We start from the raw sequence: 20725 nt of genomic DNA on the forward strand, positions 1-20725 counted from the left end.
AACAGAGAAAAGTAACAAATGTGATAGCTATTAGTCAAACTATAGCATTAATCACATTAAAATATCAATGGTCTAAAAACACCAATTAAAAGACAGATTAGACTGGATTAAAAAAGAAGGACCAACTACAGGCTGTCTACAAGAAATCCTCTTTAAGTATAAAGAAATACATAGATGAAAAGGAAAGGGAGGGAGGAAGATAGACCATGCTAACACGAATCAAAAGCAAGCTGGAAAAAACCTTTATGTAACTATATATGGATGGATACCAACTAGACTTATTGTGGTGATCATTTTGCAATATATACAAATATTAAATCATTATGTTGTACATCTGAAACTAATATTATAGCTTCTTTATCTCAATGAAAAAGAAAGCTGGAGTAACTATATTAATTTCAGACACAGCCGACTTCAGAGTAAGGAAAGTTATCAAGGATAAAGAAGGGCAATATGTAATTACGTAAAGGAGTCAATTCTCCAAGAAAACACAGCAACCCTTAATGTGTATGTAACTAACAACACAGTGTCAAAATATGAGAGGCAAAACTGATAGAACTGCAAGGAGAAAGAAATAAATCCAATAATAGTTGGAGACTTCAATACTTCTTATCAGAGATAGAGAGATCTAGCCAGCAAAAAAATCATTAAGGACCCAGCTAAACTCAACAGTACCATCAATCATCTAGATAGAATTTTTATCTATAGACTATTTCATCCAACAACAGATAATACACATTCTTCTCAAGCTCACATGGAACATTCACCAAGATAAACCTCATTTGGGGCCACATCCAAACAAATGCAAAAGAATATAAATCACACAATGCATGCTCTCAGATCACAATGGAATTTAAGTAGAAATCAAAAAGAGGGCTGGAAAATCTCAAAATATTTGGCAATTAAATGACACACTTTTAAATAACACGTGTCAAAGAAGCAATCAAGAAAAGTTATCAATATTCTGAACTACATGAAAATGAAAACCCAACTTATCAAAACTTGTAGGATGAAACAAAGCAGTGCTCAGAGGAAAATTTATAGCATTGAATGCATACATTAGAAAAGAAGAAACTAAAACTAAACTAAAACTAAAATCAATAATCTAAGTTTCCACTGTAGGAAACTAGAAAAAGTGAAGCAAATTAAATTCAACATAAGCAGAAAAGAAATAAAAGAGCAGAAATCAATGAAATTGAGGTGTGCCTGGCTGGCCCAGTCTGAAGAGCATGCAACTCTTGATCTCGGGGTATGTGTTCACGCCCTACGTTGGGTGTAGAGATTACTTAAAAATAATATCTTAAAAAGGGGGGGATCAGTGAGAACAGAAAATCAATAAAGAAAATAAAACCAAAAGGTAGTTCTTTGAAGAGATCAATAAAATTGATAAACCTTTAGCCAGTCCAAGAAAAAAAGAGAAGACACAAATTACTAATATCAGAAATGAAAGATAAGACATCATTATAGATCCCATGAATATTAAAAGGTTAATAAAAGGAAACGATGAAAAACTCCACACTTGCAAATTTAATAACCCAGACTAAATGGATCAATTCTTTGAAAAGACACACTGGCAAAACACACACAAGAAAAAATAGACAATATGAATAGGCCTTATCTATTTAAAACACTGAATCAATAATTAATAACCTTCCAAAATGGAAAGCACTAGGACCAAATGGGTTCACTGGTGAATTCTACTCAACATTTAAGATATTATACCAATTCTCTACAAACCCTTCCAGAAGACAGAATCCCAACTCATTCTATGAGGCATTACCCTAATGCAAAAATCAGACAAAGACATTACAGGAAAGGAAAATTAAAGACCAATACCTCTCATAAACAAAGATGTAAAAATCCTCAACAAAATATTGGCAAACTAAATCGAATAATGTATAAACACAATTGTGCACCACCACCAAGTGGGATTTATTACAGATATGGAAGGTTGGTTCAACTCTCCAAAGTCAGGGGCGCCTGGGTGGCTCAGTCATTAAGCATCTGCCTTCGGCTCAGGTCATGATCCTAGCGTTCCAGGATCTCGCCGCATCCGGCTCCCTGCTCAGTGGGAAGCCTGCTTCTCCCTCTGCCACTCCCCCTGCTTACGTTCCCTCTCTCACTCCCTTTCTGTCAAATAAATAAATAAAATCTTTAAAAAGAAAAAAAAATACCTCTCCAAAGTCAACTAATGCAATCCATTACATCGCAAGCTAAAGAAGAAAAATCATGTGATCGTACCAATAAATGCAGAAAAGCATTTGACAAAATCCAGTACCTATCCATGATGACAACCTCCAGCAAAGTAGGAGTAGAGGGGAACTTCCTCAACTTGATAAAAACATCTAACATCATATTTAATGGTGAGACACTTGAAGCTTTCCTGCCAAGACCAGGAAAAAAGCAAGGTGTCTCCCCTCAGGACTCTTTTCAAAATCACACTGCAAGTCCTAACTCAAGCAATAAGTAAAAAAAAAAAAAAAAAAGGATATAAAAGGTGAACAGATTGTGAAGAAATAAAATTGTCTTTGTTTGCAGATGACTGTCTATGTAGAAAATCTGAAAGATTTGACAAAACAATTGCTAAGTGTAATAATCAATTACAGCAAGGTTGCAGGATACAAGGCTACTATATAAAAAGTCAATCACTTTATTATATACCAACAAGTGGAACTGGAAATTAAAACAATTTACCATTTACATCAGCACCTAAAAAACTGAAATACTTAGGTATAAATGTAACAAGCTATGATCAAGATCCTTATGAGGAAGACTATAAAACTGGTGAAAGACATCAAAGAAGAACGAAGTAAATGGAGAGATAACCCATGTTCATGGGAAGCAGGACTCACTACTGACAAGACACCAGTTCTTCCCAACTTAAACATTCAACACAGTCCCCAGTCAAGATCCCAGCAAGAGATACTTTGTGGATATCAACAAACTTGATTCTACAGTTTATATGGGAAGTCAAAAGACCTAGAATAGCCCACTTGGAATGGAAGAAGAATAAAGTCAGAGAACTGATTCTACTCAATTCCAAGACTTACAGCTACAGTAGTCAAGACAGCCTGGTGTTGGTAAGAGAACAAGGAACAGGTCAATGGAATCGAACAGAGAGCCCAGAAACAGACCCACCTGAATAGAGTCACCTGATCTTTGACAAAGGAGCAAAGGCAGCACAACAGAGCAAAGACAGTCTCTTCAACACATGGTGCTGGAAGAATTAGACATTCACATGCAAAAACAAGCTAAATTCAGACCTTTGACCCTTCACAAAAATTAACTCAAAATGGATCATAGACTTACACGTAAAATGCAAAACTATACAACTCCTAGAACATAGGCGAAAACCTAGAGGACTCTGGGTACGAGGATGACTTGTTTTATACACCAAAGGGACAATCCATGAAAGAAAGAAAGAAACAACACACTGCGCTTCATTAAAATTAAAACCTCGGCTCTACAAAACACAATGCCAAGGGAATGAGAAGGCGAGCTACAGATTGGGGAAAAAAAATATTTGCAAAGGAAAGATCTGATAATGAACTGTTGTCTCAAATAGGCAAAACGATCTCAAATCAACAATTAAAAAAACAGACAACCAGCTTAAAAAATAGGCTGAAGACTTGAACAGACACCTCACCAAATAATACAGTACGTGTCTGAAGTCCTATGCCATTAGGCAAGTGCAAGTTAATACAATAAGCTATTACATGCCCATCGGAACAGCCAAAGTCCCACCCACTGACAACGCTAAAAGCTGTCAGGATGTGGTGCAGCAATAACTCTCACTCACTGCTGATGGGCGTGCAAAACAGTACAGCCGCTTTGGCAGGAAGTTCGCCAGTTTCTTACAAAACCAAACATACTCTTAACATACCATCCAGCAAACGTGCTCCTTGATACTTACCCAAATACATCAAAAACTTATGTGCACACAAAAACCTACACATGCTACATAGTGATACCAACTATATAACATTCTGAAAAAGGCAAAACTATGGAGACAGTATACAGATTAGTGGTTGCCAGAGGTTGCCGGGTGGAAGGGGCGAACAGGCAGCTCACGAAGGACTTTTGGGTAGTGGAATGACTCTGTATGGTACTACAGTGGTGGATATAGGTCAGTATACATTTATCAAAACCCAAGAGTGAACCCTAATGTCAACTATGAACTCTGAGAAATAACAATGGATCAGTGCAGGTTCATGGATTGTAACAAATGTACCACTCTGGTGCCTGACCGTGAGGGAGGCTACGGGGCGGGGGACAGAGTATATGGGAACTGCATATTATCTGCTCAATCTTACTATGAACGTACTAAAACTACTCTAAAAAAATCAAGTCTATTTTTGAAAAAAGAATGAAGCGCTATACGATACACACTTGGATTCATGATTGCAGGCCCACTTCTTCTTAACCCGATGATGTCAGGTTAAGCATTCAAGACCCTAACGTGACGTCTTAAAAGTGTAAAAAAAAAAAAAAAAAAAAAAAAAAANAGAGTGAACCCTAATGTCAACTATGAACTCTGAGAAATAACAATGGATCAGTGCAGGTTCATGGATTGTAACAAATGTACCACTCTGGTGCCTGACCGTGAGGGAGGCTACGGGGCGGGGGACAGAGTATATGGGAACTGCATATTATCTGCTCAATCTTACTATGAACGTACTAAAACTACTCTAAAAAAATCAAGTCTATTTTTGAAAAAAGAATGAAGCGCTATACGATACACACTTGGATTCATGATTGCAGGCCCACTTCTTCTTAACCCGATGATGTCAGGTTAAGCATTCAAGACCCTAACGTGACGTCTTAAAAGTGTAAAAAAAAAAAAAAAAAAAANAAGTATCCGACACTAAAGAGCCCCGCTGGGCAACTGCTACTGATCATACCCGCTCAAAAAGCTTAAACATTGGTTCTCCAAAGTCCTCTTGAATTAAGAAGGTTCTTAAGCTGTAAAAGTCCCACAACCAAAGGGAAATGTTAAGATAGTTGTGTAGCTGTGTCTCTTACCTTTTCTGGGGCACTGTACATCATACATTATTTTGTTAATGACAAGCTTAAAATCATTCATTAGCAAAATTTCCATCAAGGTTGAAGCTGGTATTTCACTGCCATCTGAAAGAAAAAGCATCATGTAACAATATGTCCTTGTTTTAGACAGTAAGAACCATTTCTCCAACATACAGAAAAATATTTTCGAACCCAGGTCTTGACAATACAGGAGCGGACATTGTCATCTGGGGGGGCTCTCCGATACCTGATACTGTTCCCACGGGGAGGAACCCTCCCCTGCTGCTCTACCTCCCATTACACTGGACCAAGCAGGGCAGGCAGGTGCTCCCTCTCCCACGCTCTCAGCTTGGCTAGGATCCAGGCAGATGTTCCTGGAGAGACTGTATCTGCACAAGGTCATGCAAAGCTTCGGGGGTGGGGGTGGGAGCTCTTCACATCGAGGCCAGAGCAGTGGAGGTGACAATCTGCGGGGGGGGTGGTGGTGTAGGTGTCAGCAGCAGAGCCCATCAGGTGGACGCATCCTAGGTTAACTTTGTCTTTGCTCATGTCCTCCCTGGGTTTCTGCTTTCTTCTGAGCCTGGCTTTCCGTCAATTCCGATCTTCAGAGCCTGCTGACATACTCCTTTGCTCAGCCAGAGTCCTTATCTGCTGCTGACAGCTAACCCCGACTGGTATGTGTAAGGCACACAGCTAGTAACATGTAAAAAAAAGCCTTTTCAGTACTAGAGGTGACTGATTTTTTTCCAACTTGGTAGCCGAACAGCACCCCCAACCACTCCCACACAGGGCTCCCTGCTGTTCTGGGGGGGGGAGGTGGAGAAAGGCGAACCTTCCAGGAGCTGGGGGTGGCGGTAATAAACGGAATGAAACCTAAGGAGTCCATCTAAGTGTGTGTAGTTTTTAAGTGTGTGTAGTTTTAAGTGTGTGTAGCTTTGCACAGTCTCTCGGATAGCCTGGTTTTTATTTAGGAACTAAACTTTAATGGAACCCAAGTGTCGAGAAAGCAAACTCACTGAATAAGAAGCAAAACACTGGCAGTGGGCTGGAGTTTCTCTATCAGTCTCCCTTTAAAACAGTCCACATAGAAGTGATAAAAAGTCCAGGACGGNTATGGAGGTCGAAAATGGCAGGGGAGATTCTAACAGTAATTTCAAATATCCTAGGAACAACTCAGGGAAGAAAAAAAAAACCCTGGAAAATGTTAACCTCAGTGTGCTTTGCACAGTCTCTCGGATAGCCTGGTTTTTATTTAGGAACTAAACTTTAATGGAACCCAAGTGTCGAGAAAGCAAACTCACTGAATAAGAAGCAAAACACTGGCAGTGGGCTGGAGTTTCTCTATCAGTCTCCCTTTAAAACAGTCCACATAGAAGTGATAAAAAGTCCAGGACGGGTACTTCCGCCGACCCTGGCACTGGCCCGGCTACATTCAACCACAGCTGCTGCAGCTACAGTACTATGCACGACAGCAGTCATGCCACTAGTAAAATCGGGGAGAACCTGCTCGTCTGCCTCCTGTCTGGCTCTCTGTAGTGCTTTTGTTCCAGAAGGCAGCGAGTCAAGTCTGCACCTGGGTCTGTTGCTCGAATTTGGCTGTTTGGGTTCCTGCTCATCAGTTGGGGTGACATCATTTTCCCGGGAATTGCCAAATAATTCAGCCCACACTATGGGCAAAACTGTGACAAGCTTGGAACACTCTTTTCAAGCCCAAATTAAAGGCAGGCAAATTCCACCCACAAAACCTCTCTTTTTAAAGATCGGCAACACACCAATCATTTTATGACTTTGCAAGTGTCATTTAAAAATTTACATTTAAATAACTTCAAACCTACTCCTTAAAACCGACTCCTATAAAAAGCAGTCACCTGGGTAGGCTTCTCAGTCGAAGCACTGCATTACCCTCTATACTGACACAGGAAGAGCAGAAAACGGACGCCGGACACTCGTAAGGAGCTAGAGTTACAGNCTCCTTAAAACCGACTCCTATAAAAAGCAGTCACCTGGGTAGGCTTCTCAGTCGAAGCACTGCATTACCCTCTATACTGACACAGGAAGAGCAGAAAACGGACGCCGGACACTCGTAAGGAGCTAGAGTTACAGTCCTGAACTCACCACCAGTTCTTGGCTAAGTACTGATTTAAACCCCAAGAAAGTGTTTTCACTCAGGCTAAAGAGCCCTTTCTAAGATTTCTAGTCTTTTCCTTTGTGCTTATGTTTCAAAGCTACTCAGATTTTAGAAACAAGCAGGGTACATGTCAATCACCGCTGTAACCCTGCTTATTTCATCCACTTAAGGGGCACTTACTGAGTGCACACCGCCCAGCAGGGGCTGTGCTCAGCGCCCCCCAGGCACGCGGCCTTGCAGCTAGCTGCCGGCTCTTAGCAGCTGAGGAAGGCAGGCGCTGGCCCAGCGGAGAAGGCCCATGGGTGTTCCGCGCTCCTGGGACTGTTCAGTCTAGTTCAGAGATGAAGTGCTGCGGCCACTATGGCCACAGGACTAAAACCTTCTTCTCTGATCCTGGTTTTATCAGGAAGAAAGCTGCCCTTCCGGTTAAATCCAAAGTCCTTACCACAGCCTACAATAAAGCTTCCCCTGGTCTGTCCCTCCGATCCTACTTCACCCAGCTGCCTCCTTTGCAGCCACAGTGGCTCAGCTCCTCCAACCGGGCCTCTGCCCGAGCAGCTCTCCCATCTACACAGCTCCCTCTTCTCTTCTAGGTCTTCCTAGAACCCGACCTTAGTGAGAGTTCCCCCCACCCCACCCTGCCTCCCCAAGAGCATCTCCTCCCACATCCCACTCGGCCCCCCCATCTGAAAGCACCTCTTCCCACAGCACACACACCCCCACTCTGCAAGCATCTCCCCCTACCCCACACCCCACCACAGCACACTCCCCAACNGTTTTGTATTTACCTGATTTGTTGTTGATTTCTAGGAGAACTTTATTCTTTTTTCTATTTTTATTTTTTATTTCAATTAATTAACATACAACGCATTATCAGTTTCAGAGGTAGAGTTTAGTGATTCATCAGTTGCATATGACACCCAAGGCTCATCACATCACACGCACTTCTTAATGTCCATCACCCAGTTACCCCATCCTGCCACCCACCTCCCCTCCAGCAACCCTCAGTTTGTTTCCTATAGTTTGTCTCCCTTTCTGATTCCATCTTGTTTTATTTTTCCCTCCCTTCCCTTATGATCCTCTGTTTTGTTTCTTAAACTCCACATATGAGTGCGATCATAGGATAACTACCTCTCTGACTTATTTAGCTTAGCATGAGACTCTCTAGTAAATAAATTCTTAATCTCTATTTTTCTGAACTTGGACAGGGAAGAAAATGTTTATTTCCTTTTCAAAACTGCAACAGTAATCACTAATGCCTCAATAAGTTTATTCTAAGCATGTCAGTACAATAAAATAAAAATGCAAATTTGGTCATTTATCTCTATTTGTAGTGTCCATGTTGGGCTGGGGTAAAGAATGTTTTATTCTATTTTAGGGGCAGTAGGTCCAAGACCACTTAAGGCCATGAGGACATAAAAGCTAGATCCTAAAACTTGAAATGTCTAGTGATTAACCACCTCTACTGGTATTAAAAAATATATACATTCTTCCTGAAAACTAATTCCATCAGAGAATATATGAGACCATCAGAAAGCATATGAGATTGCTTTATAATAAAGATAAATGAACTATCTGTGCAATTATTCCTTAGCTATTTTAATCATTAAAACTGCATTTTGTTTTCTAATTATGCAAATTGTGCTGAAAATTACACGCTAATGACTATCACTAAAATTTTCTCAGAAAAAAATTTTGGGCTAAGTTTATGAAATAAGTAACTGAAATTTATATTAAACTTATTTCATTAATTCTTTATTCAATACAGTTCATTTTTTATATTACTGATATACAAAAATGAAGGACACAGTAAAGGCCAACCATTTATTATATAATGAATTAAAGAATCAACTGTCTAGGGGCGCCTGGGTAGCGCAGTCGTTAAGCATCTGCCTTCGGCTCAAGGTGTGATCCCGGAGATCTGGGATTGAGCCCCACATCAGGCTCCTCCAGTGGGAGCCTGCTTCTTCCTCTCCCACTCCCCCTGCTTGTGTTCCCTCTCTCACTGGCTGTCTCTCTGTCAAATATATAAATAAAATCTTAAAAAAAAAAAAAAGAATCAACTGTCTAGAATAAGAACAAAATAAAGGTTCAGAAAAAGAAAAAAAGACAAGTGGAAAAATATATACATACCTGCCGTGAAGATGGCCGCAGTTTTGACACCTTTATCTTCACTTTGTAGGTCCTGAAGGAATGAACCAACTGTTGAAGACATTGGTTTGACCACAAATTGACAGCGCTCTTTTCTGGATGGCAAAGTAAGTGTTATCAAGGGAAGGCCATGTCTATAATTAACTGTTATTTCTGTCGAGGAAAAAAAAAAAAAGGTAGGAATATAAGAATAGATACAATTTAGTTTTTAAAAAACAACTTTAAAATACAAGATTCTATAAAGAATGCTTAAACATGGAATTCATAACCCTCTGAATTCCTACAATAGTGCTTTCATTAAACTACAATTTACCTATTCTCTACCATTCTATAACATATCATTAAGCATGTGTCACACTTTATTATAATTATTTGCTTAAGAGTCTTCCCAGGTGAAGAGTTAAGCTCTTGAGGGCAGAAACTGCTTCTAATTCATCTATAACTCATTTGTTGCTGGGGTAGGAGTTTGCTGAAAGACATATTATGGCAGCGGAAAAGGGAGGAAGTGAACTGGGGGCGAGAGGGGTAGGGGAGAGAATGGAGGGGCACAGGAGGAGTCCATTTTGCTCAAAACTCCCACTTCTTTTATTTGGAAGAATAGAAATACATCAGCATAGGAATCAAAGAAGTGATAAGAAAGCTTACCATCAGGGGGCACCACTGTACTATAGAGATGTGACTGATAGTATTTTAGGTTTCCACACTTCACCTGCAAAACCTGTAAGAAAGATTATTTCTTCTTTTAGAAAATATGGGAAAGTTGAAATAAGTGTCTTTACCAGAAGATTTTTCAAAACTTACAGGACAAGCATGATAAACACTTGCTTCACACACATACCCAGATAAGCCCTTAAAGAAAAGCTTGCCAAACCTTTCTGACAGCTTTATTGTCCCATAGGGTAGGTACTAGTCACACGTGACCATTAAAATTAAAATGAACACTAGTAATTCAGTTTTTCAGTCACCTTCACCACCTTTCAAGTGCTCGACAGCTCCGTGTGCCCTTGCGGCCACCGTGTTAGCACAGAAACAGAACATTTCCATCATCACAGAAAGTTCTATCAGAGAGCACTGCTGGGCCGAGAACATCTAACATGGCTACTTGACTATGGGACGTGTCTTAGAGTTTGTGTTGGTGGTTGGCTGACAGTTGTGCTGGTGCTTAAGGAAGGCCAGATGGCATCATGGCGCACTAGTGCACAGAGACGCTGTGGTCACTGAGAGAAAGGGCCCCGAGAAACCAGATCACAGGCATCTGGTGCTCAAAGAACCTGTACCAGAGGAATCAGTACCATAGTCACAACACCCAGGACTTTTTTCTTTTTAAGTAGGCTCCACATCCAGCATGGAGGTGATCCTGGGGCTTGAACTCATGACCCTGAGATCAAGACCTGAGCTGAGATCAAGAGTTGGGACACTTAACGACTGAGCCACCCAGGTGCCCCTTAGCATCTGCCTTCAGCTCAGGTCATGATCCCAGGGTCCTGGGATCGACCCCCGCATCAGGCTCCCTGCTCAGCGGGAAGCTTGCTTCTCCCTCTCTCACTCTGCCTGCTTATGTTACCTCTCTCACTTTATCTCTGTCAAATAAATAAAATCTTTAAAAAAAAAAAAAAAAGAGTTGGGACACTTAACCAACTGGGCCCCCCAGATGCCCCAACATCCAGTGTTTTTTAACATATCACTTGCAAAGGGTTCATTAAGTTTGCCAGGAATTATGCAATGAAGAATTCTTTTTCTGATTTTTTTTTTAAAGATTTTTAAGTAATCTCCAGACCCAACCAATGTGGGGCTTGATCTCAAACCTCGAGGATCAAGAGTTGCCCGCTCCACTGTGCCAGCCAGGAGCCCCAAGAATTCTTTTCTAAATTATATTTTTTCAAGTTTTCATTTATGTAAGGGTGCACTATTAAAATAAATCAAATAAAATGTGCTCACTGCTATGAAAAATGACACAATGACAATGACCAAATGATGTTCCATTATGCTCAAAATCAAAGCAATGTTATCAGTAAATTAAACAAAACATTCAGATACATATTTCTAGTATTTAAACACAACATAGGCTATTTGTTACAAAAAATTATCATCTGTCACGTTAATTTAAGGCGTTCATTTGAATTTTATTTCGAAAAATAACTATTAAGATGATAAGGAAGAAAACCCTGACTATTTCTTAAAACAGATGTAGCTCTCAATGAATAAAGATACGAGGAAGTTTTCCATGTTTGGATAAGGGATAGTACAATACTGTTGTTTTTTTCTACCACTTTTAAACTACAAGAAAGTGAGAAAAATATATCCACTTGAAAACATGTCAGAATTCTCTACCAAAATACTTAAAAATATTTAATGATCTAAACTTTTCTCCATGTATAAAAGTCAGATACAAAACCGCAGGGTGTCAAAGTTAAAGCCCTCCCCTTTACTTCTGCACCATTCCACAGCCACCCCCCCCACCAGATGATCACCGTACTGGTGACAAAGACCCTCTCCCTGACTAAGCTCCAGTCCGCTCCTCTCAGCCTGTCTGAGCCCCATCCAGGGCGTGTCCTCTAAGAGCCCCTTTTAGTAAGAATCCAGGCAGTTCAGCCAGAATCCTCCCCCGTCAACATCCAGATTCCTCATTCTCCACAATCCCCCGGGGTACAGGTATTACGTGATCACCCTCATCTGCCTTCAGCAGGAATCCTGACAGACAGTTTAGCAAAGAACGACCCTCTCCTTAGTTTTCCACCCACCCTACCTGCCCTTTGATGTAAATCCCCATTTTTCCTTGTTGTATCTGTAGTGGAGCCCAATCTCTCTCCCCACTGCAAAACCCCACTGTCATAGTCCCCCCGAATAAAATCTACCTTACCATTCTTCAACAAGTGCCATGAATAATTTTTTAACAATGGCTGAGTATGTCTCCTTCCAGGCTTTTTTCCTCTATATTACACGTTCACATACCAGCTACATTCTATGCTAGAGTCTATGTAAAGCTAGGCAGCTTATGAGTCAGGTTCCTAGATGCCAATGGTAATTCCCGATCAGAAAGTAATTATCACTTATTGTGCTGATGAAGGTTCTGGTCTACTACTGACGAAATCATTTTCGAGGCAAGCACCTGACAACCAGGAAATTCTGAAAGGCGGAGTAGCCAGAGAAAACTGCCAGAGCTTTCTCAAGCATTTGCACGCCTCTAAGAACCACCTGAACACTACAATACCATCTACTGTTAAGCAGACAGGGCTTGCTGAAAACACCGACTCCTGGACTCCACCCTGAGATCTTGGATCCAGCAGGTCTGAGGCAGAGCTGTGAGAATCCGCATACCTAATAAGCCCCAGGGTTATACCGGAGTTAGAAGCGTGAGTATCCCACTGCGAGCAGCTGGGACCCTCCGTGGCTTTCAGGGCACGATGCTAAATTTCTGTAGCATCAGTTTGATTCATGATACTCATGAAAGCCTGTTCTTTATCTACTTCTGCCTAACAAATCCCCTCATTCCCTCAAGGTCCAGCTCAAAAGCCATTTCCTCTTTAAGTCCTCCTTCGAGGTCATATGCTCACAGTGGAAAGAACACAGGCTTTGCAATCAGAACAATCAGAAGCTGGAATCCCAGCTTCAAGATACACCAGCTCGCTTGATCTTTGACAGAGTGTTCAGGAAGATATGGGTTGTGAGAACAAGGAGGAGACAGCTATGTTAGAAGAGGACAAAAGGGAAAATACCATTAACGTAGGAGAGGTCTGTTTCAGCTTCAAAGTAAAAGGCAGGCAGGTGTTAGTAGAAAGAAGATGTGTAAAGAGCATGTGTTGGGGCCAATTAACAAGACCAGAGTGCTTTTAAAGCTCTGCCATATTCTCAATTACATATCTTTATTATTGTTTATAAAATCAAGATGCAGTTTCTTTTTAAAAAAAAATTTTTTTTTAAAGATTTTATTTTTTATTTATTCGACAGAGATAGAGACAGCCAGAGAGAGAGGGAACACAAGCAGGGGAGTGGGAGAGGAAGAAGCAGGCTCATAGCAGAAGAGCCTGATGTGGGGCTCGATCCCATAACGCCGGGATCACGCCCTGAGCCGAAGGCAGACGCTTAACCGCTGTGCCACCCAGGCGCCCCTAAAAAAAATTTTTTTAAGATTTTATTTATTTGAGGGGCGCCTGGGTGGCGCAGTCGTTAAGCGTCTGCCTTTGGCTCAGGACATGATCCTGGAGTCCTGGGATCAAGCCCCACATCGGGCTCCTCTGCTGGGAGCCTGCTTCTTCCTCTCCCACTCCCTCTGCTTGTGTTCCCCCCCTCACTGGCTGTCTCTCTCTGTCAAATAAATAAATAAAATCTTAAAAAAAAAAAAGATTTTATTTATTTGAGAGAGACAGTGTGTGTAAGACAGGGAGAGGCAAGAGAGGGAGAAGCAGACTCCCCGTTGAGCAGGGAGCCCAATGCGGGACTCGATCCCAGGGCCCTGGAATCATGACCTAAGCCGAAGGCAGACGCTTAACCGACTGAGCCACCCAGGCGCCCCAAGATGCAGTTTCCATTCAAGATGGTATTGTGAATTCACATTTAAGGGACCCCTTTCTGCTCCATTCAAAAACATATGTATCTCCTTGTACCAAAAACAACAGAGAGAGACAACATGATAAGCAAGGCTCAAGGGGAGAGTCAGCTAGGTCCTGGGTGCAGCAGAAAAAAAGTGTTTCAACAGAAAAATATACACTGTCTGCAGCACAGTTAACACAGTCTAGCCCTTTTCACAGGCAACTACCTAAACTGTAGGTAATGGACAGGTATGGAAGTTTTGTCCAATCTGGTAGTAATCCCACTGACTCTCACACACCCCCAACCAGTTTTATCTCTAATAGAAATTCATCTTAAAATTCTTTTCTCCATATAAACTTGTACAATTTTCATTTTTCCTTTTGGCTGGATATAACATCTGCCTGGTTCCTTTATAAGAGTAAAATAAATTCTTTCATATGTGTTCATTTTTATAACTCTATGATGGTCGTATTTTTACCTTTTTTTTTCCTGAAAATTTTAAGAAGTAACTGGGGCTTTGGCTCTTTCAGGGGTAGAAGAGACTAAATGTAACACATGGCAAGCCTTCCAGTGATGTGATGACTTGATCTGTGATGTCTCCAATATCACGGCAACATTCCAGGACAGGGACCCAAAGGTGGCAATATTTAAGAACCGATTCTGCGCTTTGGCCACAGGATCCCAGCTGGAAGCAATGTAAAATTACTAGCCGGAAAGGGGTGAGTACAGAATGAAAGATATACTCATGGAGTCTGTAATCCAAAATTCTACTATATGAAAAATTAAATATTAAGAAGGAGCTAACAAATTTTGAACACTAATTCCATTTAGAAAAAAAAGAAATAAGAGTCATTCAAAACTGACTTTAACATTAATTATATTTAAGGTCTTCAAGGAGATAAGAGGGAGAATTAGCTTCTAGAAAATCAACAAAAAATTATGATAAGAAAACTAGTAGAAACAAACAAGTATGATCAACTAATTAGGATTTCTGGAAATAGAAAAAAAAAATCTATATACGTGTAAGAAAGCCAGCCTAATGGATTAGATAAATTCTAGACCAGATAAAGTCAATAGAAAACTAATGAACGAGGCAACATTTCACCCAGGTATAGCACAAAAAGATACAGAAACCTTAAAGAGGAATTAATTTTCACACATTACTGGCAAGAATATAAAACTGGTAAAACTATTCTGGAAAACTTCTGGCAGTTTCTTACAAAATTAAACACACACTTCCCATGTGACCCAATGATTCCACTCCTAGCTGTTTACACTAGAGAAATGAAAACTTACCTTCACACACCCTGTACAAATGCTATTTCCTTTCCTCCCACTAGTGCGTATGCTCCCCGGGAGCAGGGAGGGAGCTGGTCTGGTTCACCGCTGTATCCCCAGCACCGGACACACAATACAGGGGCTCAACAGATACATGTTAAATAAATGTAGGAATATATTCGAGGTGTTAAGGGAAAATAACTATCAACCTAGAACACTATCTCAGGAATATTACTGAAGGGTGAAGGAAATGAGTTTTCAGATACAAAGAGATGACAGTTTCCTTCCCATACATCTTTGTCAAAGAACTTCAGGAAAAAGGAAATAAATCCCAGATGGAAGCAGAATGCAAGAGAACACCGTTATGGGCTGAATTGCGTCGTGTCCTCCCTCTAACCCAGAGATTCATGTTGAAGTCCTAACCTCCAGTACCTCAGAATGTGAATGTATTCTGAGGAGGTAATTAAGTCAAAATGAGGACTAGGGCGCATGGGCCTTAATCCACTATGACTGGTGTCCTTCTAAGAACAGGAGATTGGGGGGGCACCTGGGTGGCTCAGCCATTAAGCATCTGCCTTCGGCTCAGGTCATGATCCCAGGGTCCTGGGATCGAGCCCCACATCGGGCTCCCTGTTCGGCGGGAAGCCTGCTTCTTCCTCTCACACTCCCTTTGCTTGTGTTCCCTCTCTGGCTGTGTCAAATAAATAAATAAAATCTTAAAAAAGAAAAAAAAAAGGGGGGCGACTGGGTGGCACAGCGGTTAAGCGTCTGCCTTCGGCTCAGGGCATGATCCCCACGTTATGGGATCAAGCCCCACATCAGGCTCCTCTGCTATGAGCCTGCTTCTTCCTCTCCCACTCCCCCTGCTTGTGTTCCCTCTCTCTCTGGCTGTCTCTATCTCTGTCGAATAAATAAATACAATCTTAAAAAAAAAAAAAAGTACAGGAGATTTGGGCACAGACATGCGCATGCACAGAGGAAAGACCATGTGAGGACTCAGTGAGGAGATGGCCATTCAGAAGCCGAGGAGAGAGGCCTCAGAAGAAACCAAACTTGCCAACACTTTTACCTCAGACTTCTGGCTTCCAAAATTGTAAGAAAACAAAGCTGTTGTTTAAACCACTCAATCTGAGGTACTTTGTCATGGAAGCCCCAAGAAATAGATACAAACACCAAAGCTATAAAATACGATGGTCAATAAACTATTAATTTTAAGAAGTTTTAAACCATTTTTTGGTGTTAAAATGAGTGGAAAATTCTAAACAAGATTTGGTATGTTACATTGAGTGGATTCTTAGAACATGTGAAGATCCTTGTCATGTTCAGGAGGAGGGCAAAGACAATGAAAAACTTAAGACTTTGTTAGAAAAATTGTAATTACATGTGTATGTTAAACACTTAAAGGAAACCACTCAATCTACAGTTTCTACAGTGGTACCAAAAAAATAGACCAAAATTTTTCAAGGAAAGTAGAAAAAAGCAAAAAGCTCTTTAAAAACCAGAAAACTAAAGACTAAAAGAAGTGTAAAAAAAAGTCCCTGTGGCAACTTGAGAAAGACAGAAAATAAGCATCTACAATCGCACCAACCCCTGACTTTGTTTATGCCAGCGTTTCTTCAGATACACATGCTCTGGTAATCAAAGTCCACTGAGAACTGATTGTTAATGTTTTATAAGCATTTACCTACCTCAAAAACTTTTCATAAACAAAATAATTTTAAATGCCCCATAACCACTTACCCTACAGATGTACCAGAATTAACTATTTACCTCTTGTTGGATACTTCCATTTTATACACGATTTCTATATATTTTTCCTCATCAGAAAGGAATGCATGCTCATTTTAGAAAATCTACGCATCACACACTCACAAAAAGAAAAGTCATCAAGAAAGCCATCATCTAGAATTACCACAGTTAACACTGATGTATACTTTTCAGGTTATTTTCTATGTATTATATCCAATTTTTCACCATTACAGCTAAACTGATTCTAAACATCTTTGCACGTAAATCTTTCTTTGCATTTTTTTCCTTCAGAGTAGACTGCAGGATGATTAGATCATAAAGCAGTAATAGTTTGGGGATCCTGATAATGTATCATCAAAATTCTTGTTGGGAATATTTTCTTTGTTTAATGTTGTTTTACTCAGTACAACTCCAGATTAATAGTAGTCTGAACCCAAACAAGCAAATCTTCATAAGGTTCAGAATCAAACAATAACAGACACATCTGGGCATCCCTCGAGGAACCAGCTTCCTGCTGGAGGCTCACCAGATGTCCTCACTGGGACAGCCCACTAGTACCTCAATCTCAATACCTCCTGAACCGAGCTTCCTCGTTCCTCCATAGACCTGATCCTCTCCTTTATTCCTTATTCTGATGAACTCACACCACTCATGACCAGTCGTTAGAACCAGAGCCCTGAGAGCTATCCTCAACAACTCATATTCCATAAAATCAACTGGTAAACCAGTAGTTACACATGAACTACCACTAAGGCGTGCTGGTTCTAATTCACACGGAGCCCCTGAATCCAATCCTCTCCCTCCATTTCCACCCCCACTGTCCTTGTTCAGGTCCTCATCGTCTTGCCTAGATCACTGCAGCAGATTCCTAACTGGCTCCTGCTGCCAATCCATTCCACAGTAAGATCTATTCCAATCTCCTGAAATCATGTAAAATCAAACTATTTCTAGATTTAAAAACCTCTCTTTGCTCTCTATTGGAAAGAGAAACAATTTCAAAGAGAACTTTCCATGAGATGATTCTTGTCCGGTTCTCTGGTCTCACCTCACCATCACTAGCACCACCCACTTCCCAACCCTGGATTTCAGACACGGGAAACACTGCGGTTTCCGGACTAGCGCACACTGTTGCATATTTCCTTGCCTTTGCACTCCTTCCCATCCCATAAAAAATATTCCTATTGCCATAAAACTATAGAACTCTATTCTTACTATCACTTTCTTGCCTTCTGCAATCAGGTGACCTTCCTCTTCAAAGGCCAAGCTGTGCTCAGCGGCTCTCCATCTTCTACGTCTCAGAATCTTAACTTCCTATCACTACACCTCACACTACAGATTCCGCAGGCAGATAGGATCTGCTCTCTCTCCTCTTTAAAAAGTTCCAAACCCTCCACTAACCACATATCTCTCCATCTGCCCCACTCATAGGCTCTCCGTAGCCAAGCCTTTCAGTTTATCTACGCTGGCTCATCCTCAACTCCCACTCACTCTTTACCATACTTACTATCCGGTTTCTACCTCCAGCCCTTCAACTCTCTAGCCAGACCCTTCCCAAGGTCCAGACTAGAACATCCAAAAAAGGGACTAACATGTCCCCTTACATAATCATATACATCTGAAACTGGATTTATACAGAACAAAGCTCGTGATTTACCCCCTGAAACTTCTTCCTCTGGTTTCATCTTCCCCCTGCAGTAACTGACCCACCATCTCCCTAGCTGCTCAACTCAAACCTGGGAGCCATTCTTGACGCCATCAATTCCATCAACCCATCCATTCTACCTGCACAGTTTATCCACTTCTCTCCATTTTTACTGTTAATGCTCCAGGCCAGGCCACCATGATCTACTCTGTTTCCAAACTCAAACGTTTACTTGCTTCCACCCTTGCTCTCCTCCATGCTACTGTCCTCAAAGCAGCAAAAGTGATCTATTTAAAAAGTACACAATCACCCCACTCCTCTGCTTAAAATTTTTCAGTGGATTCCCTTTATGCTACAACAAAATAAAAGCTTATCATGGCCAATGATAAGACAAGATGCTATTTGTCTCACCAATCTTGTCTCATTCTCTTTCTTCCTTGCTTGCCTTCATCTGATCCTACTGGTTACCTCTCAATTCCTAGAACATGACAGGTTTCTCAGATCTCAGGCCTGTAGCACGTGCTATTCTCCATCTCGAATGTTCTTCTCACCCTCTTTGTAAAGCTAGATGTTTTACATGCAATGTCGTATTTAATCTTTCTAGCAACCATATGAAGTACATACTATCACTTCCCATCCTTTTTTTTCCATTCACGTGTATTTATCACTTATCAAGAAAATAAGCTTAGCATTGATGTAACTGGAAGTAACGAGAGAACCAGAGTTGGTAAACAAGAGCCTGTGGGACTAATCCAGCATGCCCCTCCCCCAGTTTTCAAAAATCAATTTTAAATTTAAATCAATTTTAGAACAGCAAAATTGAACAAAGTACAGAGAGTTCTCATACACCCTCATCCCTTCCTGCCCCCATCCCACCGGCTCCTCCAATATCAACATCCAGCACCAGAGTGGTCCATTTGTTCCAATCTGTGAACCTATATTCATACATCATTTTTGTCCAAAGTCCATTGTTGACATAAGGGTTCACTCTTGGTTGTACATTCTATGGGTTTTAACACCCGCACAATGACTTGTGCCCACCACTGCAGTATGACGTGGAACAGTTTCACTGCCCTAAAAATCCTATGTGCCCTGCCTCCCTCTCACCCCTGCAGCCCCTGGCAACCACTGATCCTTTTATTGTCTCCACAGTTTCACCTTGTCCCGAAGGTCACACAGTCAGAACCATACAGTATGTAGCCTTTCCAGATGGGCTTCTTTCACTTAGTACACATTTAAGGGGGTTCCATGTCTCTCCATGGCTCGGTAACTTATTACTTTAAGTTTTTTGTTGAAATATATTTGATATACAGCACTGTGTAAATTTCAGGTGTACAACATGTTGAATGATACATTTCTGATGGCCATATCATTAGTTAGCATCTCTTTGACATCACATAATTATCATTTCTTTTTCAGGGTGGCAATAATTAAGATCTAGTCTCTCAGCAAGTTTAATGATTATAATACTATCTATATTGCTCATTACATTTTAGTGCTGAGTAATATTCCATTGTCTGGAAGTACAATTTATCCACTAACTTACTGAAGGATATTTTGGATGTGTCTCAATTTTGGCAATTATCAATAAAGCTGCTATAAACAGCCGTGGGCAGGTTGTTTCCCACGTCTTAATTATTACGAGATTAAGTGATCTGTCTAAAGTCAGTTAATGAGTGAGCACAGTCAAGCACGGAAGATCCCAGTCTTTAAACTACCTCACCGTCCTGTCTATAGTGTCACCCCGCGGGAAACAGGATGTGGAACCACACCCGGCTCAGGTTATCGTACACTGTGCCCGCACCTGTGCAGGGGAGCGAGCTCTGTTTCCAGACCAAGTGTAAGGAAGGGGACCCTGGAAGGCCGAACAGTTGTTAAAACTAGCTCTACACTGGTGAAACCCGTGTGTTTAAAAAAAAAAAAAAAAAAGCCTTCGTGGCACAAGTGGTCTAAACAAGAGGAGAAAATATTAGGTACTTCTTTTACAAACGAATCTTGAGAAACTGCATTTATATGCTGATGCTGAAACCAATTTATTAATCGTAAATAATGTATTCTTAAGCCCATATACTCTAATATTTCAACAGGTCAACATGCTCAGTAACAGACAAGCAAATTAGTCTAGTATCATCTGTATGGGTTGCAGTCCTTCGTTATTTGCTCTCAAAAGCACTTGTTGAAGTGAAGAGAGGAAAGGAATGAATGAGGAAAGGAAGAATGAAGAT

The 20725-nt window shown here is 40.9% G+C and overlaps 1 protein-coding gene across 1 annotated transcript in view; it reads right to left on the bottom strand.

Annotated features, from left to right (window-relative positions):
• MCUB (mitochondrial calcium uniporter dominant negative subunit beta) overlaps positions 1-20725 on the bottom strand; it is a 138927-nt gene that overhangs the window by 13856 nt on the left and 104346 nt on the right. The window contains exons 4-6 of the mRNA XM_034671383.1: positions 9947-10019; positions 9284-9454; positions 5023-5127 (exon numbers count right to left, since the gene is read on the bottom strand). Coding sequence (XP_034527274.1) covers positions 5023-5127; positions 9284-9454; positions 9947-10019 — 349 coding nt within the window. The remainder of the gene's footprint in view (positions 1-5022; positions 5128-9283; positions 9455-9946; positions 10020-20725) is intronic.

The sequence above is a fragment of the Ailuropoda melanoleuca genome, chromosome 11 (genome assembly GCF_002007445.2).
Source record: "Ailuropoda melanoleuca isolate Jingjing chromosome 11, ASM200744v2, whole genome shotgun sequence".
Lineage (NCBI taxonomy): Eukaryota > Metazoa > Chordata > Mammalia > Carnivora > Ursidae > Ailuropoda > Ailuropoda melanoleuca.